Source organism: Mirounga leonina, unplaced genomic scaffold (assembly GCF_011800145.1).
Source record: "Mirounga leonina isolate KUSES-001 unplaced genomic scaffold, KU_Mleo_1.0 Mir_118, whole genome shotgun sequence".
In the NCBI taxonomy this organism is placed as follows: domain Eukaryota; kingdom Metazoa; phylum Chordata; class Mammalia; order Carnivora; family Phocidae; genus Mirounga; species Mirounga leonina.
The window spans coordinates 892,817-898,816 of NW_023270277.1; the positions used below are offsets into that span (position 1 = coordinate 892,817).

Here is a 6,000-nt window from a genome sequence, read left to right on the forward strand (position 1 = left end):
TGTATATTGAATTTTTTTTTTGTATAATTAACTCTCTTCTTTGAAGAAGACGTGTCTGTTAATAAACAATTTTTGAAAAATAGCATAAAAATATTTGCACTCTTTGGTTTCAATGTTGGTGAGGAATTTTCCGAATCGTGGTAGTTTCCTTGCATATAAAAGACACTATACAACACGTACATCAGCATGCTTTTATAGGTCAACATAGAGCACTGAGAGGGTTGACACGTAATTCGACGTTTGTACTTTGACAGCATTGTTGAGGTAAGCTGAAAACAATAAATTGAAAAGACAGAATCCACCATGAGAAAAATGAAGTCACACCTTCTATGTGAGGCGTAATTACCAGTCACATGACCACTTCCATCACACCTTGGTGTTGGACATCTGCCACCAAACAAAAACAAAAACAGCCAAAATAGTAAGTATGTTTAAAAAAAAAAAAAAAAACCTTCAAGAAAGTTTCATTGTTTCCAGTTTAGCTGCAATGTCTGCAAGGGGATTTAGGTGCCCTGAGGGGAAGCTGCAAAACGCACGACCACATACGGCAGACGCGCCTCCATCACACAGAGCGTCCTGGGAGCAAGCGAGCCACGCGGGCCCCCGCTCCACGGAACCGGCAGCTCGAGACAGTTATGTGCTGCGGACGTCGCATGCTCAAACGGCAAGGCATGTACAGATCGGTCTTTAAAAATAAGCCAAAGGAAGGGAGGTTAGGAAGGGCAGCTGTTTCACCTCGAGGTATGCTTACGTTATTAAGTCCTTCTTGCTCTCCTTGCACTGGGGGTACTTGGGCTTGGGGCTGGGGATGGTCACCTCTCCTGGGTACCTTCTCTCCTCCAGAGCCTCCTGGAATGGGTCCAAGTCTTCCGGCTGCAGGCAAAACACAGCTTCAGGGCCGCACAGGGGACAGCGCCCCACACAGACCACAGACGCGGCCCCCAGAGGGCCGGCCGCCTCTGCACTGTCCTCCTCTTCCAACACCCTGTGCCTTTAAAATCATTCCCCATCTTTGTCCTGGTGAAGCCCCTTCTGAAAGTGCAAAGCTGGACGCTGTTCCAAGAGCATCTTTTTCAGAATGGACCTTAGTTTCTCATCAACTGTTCTAAACTTCTAAGTTCATCCCTGTCAGTGGGCAGGGCCTTAGTCAGTATTTCTGTGGGGGTACTTATAAGGGGAACAGACAACTGGTTTGGAAACCAGAGACACCGTTTCTTGGTTGGTCTTTCTGATTCAGTGTCCGGGAAGCACCTGCTGGTGTTACAATACTCTTACCCAACGCTGACCTGCAAAGCTCAACCACGAACCTTAGAGGCCTTTTAGAATGAGGCTTTTACCAGCCACCGGGGAGCATTCTGCATGTGTGCCTTAGGGCCCAAGGCAAGGGAAGACCGTCTGAGCTTAATGTTGTAGCTCTCAATTATTCTTATGCAGCATTTCCTTTTTTAATAGGAAGTGTCAACTCTGGTTAAGTGGGTCCCAGTGCAGTAACTAAGGAACTCCTATAGATGGTGATACTCAGCAGATGTGTCTCCTGAAGGCAGGAGAGCATTTCTGACTTGGGAGACAGTCTGTATGATGAAAATACTTCTGTCGATTTATGAGAGCTTAATTTTAATTAAAATAAAATCAGAGACTCAACCACCATGCCTTATTTGGTAGCAATGACTTAACACTATAGGAGAGAAAAGAATACTTTGGAATTTACCTTGCCACTTAGATTCTATTCTTTTGCAATGCCTGGATACTTAAATCAATTTGAAGAATAAAGATAATAGGCTTTAACATGTAATGGCCTTATAACCAGGTGCCTTTCCTGCCAATTCCTACAAATAGCTAATGTTTCCTTTTTCTGCCCTTCCTTGTTTCTGTAAAAAGCTATTGCTTTGATGGTGGTCTCCCTATTGTATTCAAAAAGGATTTTCATTTTTCAGTGAATAAAGAAGGTGTCATAATTTTCAGAATTGAACACAGGAGAAAAAGCCAGTACAATAAAGAACAACCTTTTCTTCATTTTCTTTTCTTAGCCTAGAGGATATTTTAACTATTTTAGCAACTTGAATGTGAACATTGTAACTACAGGTGACCCCCACTTTTCGAAAGCTCACGATACATGCCACTTTGCTCTTTTGAAAGACCTGCTTTTGCTAAGAAAGAAACCCAAAGAGGATTTTTGCTTTTACAAAAAAAAGTCAAGAAGCACAAACAGTGTTCAGTGCTGGTTTTGTGGTTTTGCGGCAAGCTGTGGGAGCACGGGGGCACCCTGAGCATCCAGAGTGGCCCCGCCACGCGCCTGCCCCCGAAACCATGCTCAGCCTCTCAGCATCGAGCTCCAGAGCTCTGCGCTGTGTCTGAGAGCATCTGGGCTTGGTCTCAGGTTATCTGTGCATCCGTTAGCAAGGTGTGTCCTAAGGTTCAGAAAATCAAAACCTGAGAGGTGATTTTTGGGGTCTGGGAACACTCAAAATATTTTCTACATAAATTAATTAATCACACCATTTAGCTTAGGAGGGTTTCCACAGGAAAGCTCTATTTTCGGATCACAGGGGAGATCTTCACTTCAAAAATATGTTCTTGACATTGGTTGTTTGGTAATATTGTGCTCAACAAAGATTTAGGTGATAGTGCTAAAATGGTTTTTTTCAGGGCTGGAGTACATTCTTCTGAATATTTTGGGTTTCTCTGAGAACAGACACTATCTTTAGCTTCAAAGGGCTAGCTAATTAAAAGCTCATAGTTAACCATTTAAGTATTGAAGATGTCATAATTCCCTATCTGCAAGGAGAATCATGCCTTATATCAATATGTCACCCAGGAAAACGGACTGGCTTGCTGTCTATATATTTTCTTAGAGAAATCACAGGTAACAAAACACACTTGTTAGAAAATAAAATTCATCATTGAAAAGAGTCTGTGGTTTGTTTTACCTAATCAGCGTTAGTGACAAATCTCTCCCTGGTCAGCCCTCGTCGGCTGAGGTCATACTAAGGGAGCCCACGGATGCCCACCCCCATGCCCCGAGCCGGCAGGCAGCGAGAGGGGACGTACAGGGACCTCGGCAGTGTCACCCCCGTCGGCCCTGCGAGGCTTCATCTTGGTGTAGTCCACGGGCAGCTCCCAGCAGTCGTCCTCTCCCAGCTGGAAGCACCGGCTGCCCATGACTGCCTGCTGCTGGGGGGACATGGGCTCCAGGGGCGTCAGGACCGGGCAGCAGCTCTCCCGTGGCCGTGGCTTGTTCATGCTGAGGTCCAGAGTCCCGTTCTCGTCCACCTCCATGTCAGGGTTCTGCTGGACAGAAAGACATGGTAACGACGCAGCCCCACCCCCAGCTGCAGCCCTGCCTTCAGCCAGTGCAGAATCCAAACGCAGATTCCTCCTGCGGTCTCCCGTGCATGGGCTCCCGAGGAGAGCAGAAGCGGTCCTTTGGGACATGTCTGCTGGCCCGTGCCTGGCCGCAACACTGGATGGCAGGTGCATGCGTCTATTCACCTGCTGATGACTATAATCGGTCTATCCATCTGTCTCTTACCTATCCATCTCACATATCTACCGTGTATTTACCACCATCTTTATCTTCTTTTCTCTGCAATACATCTCCTGCTTTTAGAAATAAGCCTCACCAGAAGAAAATCAAACGAGTGCCTAATCTCAACTCTATTCCAGCTCAAATAACGTTTAAGAGATCAGAGATAGATGTGTGTTTATGCTTAACAATCGTCTTTCAGTTTCACTGATGCGGATACTTCGAGAAGGGGAGAGGGGGGAACAGACGAGGCAGAGGCACGGCAGGGTGAAGGAGAAGCAGCCAGAATTCACTTTGCACACGAAATCCTGTGATGAAGAGTGTTTTCTGTTTTAAGGGAGGGGGGTGTGCAATCACAGTTCAGGCAGTGAGTACGGTCTGACTACTCTGTGCTTCAGCAAACGTGCAATTCAGCCTACTGGCTTAAAACAATAAAGCGGTACTGGGTGACTTTTTTGTTGTTGTTGTTTGTTTGTTTGTTTTTAAATGATGCTCTCAAACAGATAAAGAAGTCTTCAGAGCTCGCCTCTCAGGAGGAGGGAGGCAAGGAAGGACACATGGAGGACAAGGCAGGAAATACTGCGAACAGCCCTCCACTTCTGTTCCCGGAGAGTTACAGTTTCTCGAGCAAAAATTTGATCTCAGAGCTGGCATGAAAGTTGCTGCCTCCCCAAATGTCTAGCAGCTCCCTCCTCTGGATGTAACAGCAGAGGGCAGCTGCTGGGGATGGAAGCCCCACGCAGGCTCTTAGCCTGAGACATGACAGAGCATTATTCTGCCTGAGCTCCTCCGGTCAGGGAGCACGCCTGCTTTCAAGCTCTCACACTCATTTAGCCTGCGTCACGTTGGACGTAATTATCTCAGTCTTGGCTTTAATAAAGTGAAGGAAAAATGGGAAGGGGTTGCTTTCTTTTTTTCCCTTGCCACAGAAGCTCTTCCATGCTAGCCTTGGATTTTAGCGGCCCTGACCACCACGAAATTGCATGCCCCTGACATGTCTCTAAAAATCTAGGAACAAAAATATTAATGGAAAAGAAAGCAGGTGCATAGCACACAATGCCTGACCTTTCTCCATTCATACAAATTACAATTACTTAGAACAAGTAATGAGCTTGTTGTGAGGCTGTGAGCTCCTCGTGCCCACGGCCAGGCAGCTCTGGAAATGCAGTCCCTCTGTTTTCTGGCGAGGAGGTGAGGGACCAGGTCTGGCTGCCCACACGCCCCCTGAGCTCACAGGCCATGCGCCCCACCGGCGGCCCTGACCCCCTGGCGGCCCCAGCGGGGCAGCTCCCTCCCGCTCTGACCCGCTGTCCGGCTCCCGCTGAAGCAACGAGTCCATTCACAGAAAAGCGAGGCAGAGGCCTCCACAGACCCGGACGCCGGGTCAGCGCCCCTGAGGTTTCTGGACTAGCGAGAGCTGGCCAGAATGGCGTGACAGTCGGGCGGACATCGGCTTCCTACTTTTTGTTCCCCAACACTGAGCGACCAGCTGGGAGCTGGGGGCCGCCCTGCGCTTTGCTCGACAGCGGGGCCACGCGCCCCCCTCGTGCTTGGGGTTCCGGGCGCCCGCGGCTGTCCGAGCCGCCCTCCGAGGCTCCCCGAGGGCTCCGGCTGTGCTCTGTTTACAGAAGCGACCCTGGATCTGAGGAGCAGGGGCCCCCACGTCTTCTCCCCCAGGCCCGGCAACAGCCCCGGCTACAAGCCCGGCGTCCGGGCGGGACGCTCCCCGCACAGCCGCGCTCGCGGCCCGGCGGCAGGTGCGCCCGGGGGCGCCCGCCGAATGCCCGCGCGGGGGCTCGGTTCTGCGGGCCGTGGGCTCGGGACCACCCCCCGGGCCCGGGCGTACCCGCGCGGCGCACAGGTCCTGCGGCTTGGTGGACAGGTTCTGCGGCATCTCGCGGCAGCGCGTGGACAGGTTGAGGATGGCCGTGGCGGCCATGTGCGCCGCCTCCACGTCGTGCGCGTAGTCGAAGCTGCTCTTGCTGCACGTGCTGCTCGCGCTGCTGCCACCCCCGCAGCTCATGTTGCTGCTGCTGGGCGCGTAGCTGCTGGTGCTGCTGCTGCTGGGGCTGGCGTTCTTGCAGTACCGCTTTGCTGGGGAGACACGGGCACGGCGATGACCCGGGCCCCCGCGCCGCCGCCCCGCGGCCCGCGCCCCGCGCCCACACCGCGCCCGCCCACCAGCCCCAGGACACGCGCGTCCCGGCGGGGAGCGGGCGCGCGCTGGCCGCCCGGCCAGCGGGGTGTTGGAGGGCCCACCCCCAATCTGTCTGAGGGCCATGCCTCATGAGGACTCGGCCGCCTGACTTGGGAACGGACAGGACCGCCAGCCTGCTCGGGGCCCCGGACGGCTCTCCCCATCGTGACTGCGCATCCGCTTGGCTCCGTGGCTCATGGTTAGAGCACTGGCCTCGTGACTGCGCATTTGCTTGGCTCTGTAGCTCAGGGGTTAGAGCCCTGGCCTCGTGACTGCGCAT

At 51.9% G+C, this 6,000-nt stretch overlaps 1 protein-coding gene across 4 annotated transcripts in view; it reads right to left on the reverse strand.

The window, feature by feature from the left end:
* Positions 1 to 6,000, reverse strand: part of LOC118007339 (myelin transcription factor 1-like protein) — a 138,663-nt gene that overhangs the window by 65,548 nt on the left and 67,115 nt on the right. For all 4 annotated transcript variants that reach the window (XM_035000368.1, XM_035000367.1, XM_035000369.1 and 1 more), the window contains exons 10-12: positions 5,370 to 5,617; positions 3,049 to 3,285; positions 752 to 873 (exon numbers count right to left, since the gene is read on the reverse strand). In XM_035000368.1, coding sequence (XP_034856259.1) covers positions 752 to 873; positions 3,049 to 3,285; positions 5,370 to 5,617 — 607 coding nt within the window. The remainder of the gene's footprint in view (positions 1 to 751; positions 874 to 3,048; positions 3,286 to 5,369; positions 5,618 to 6,000) is intronic.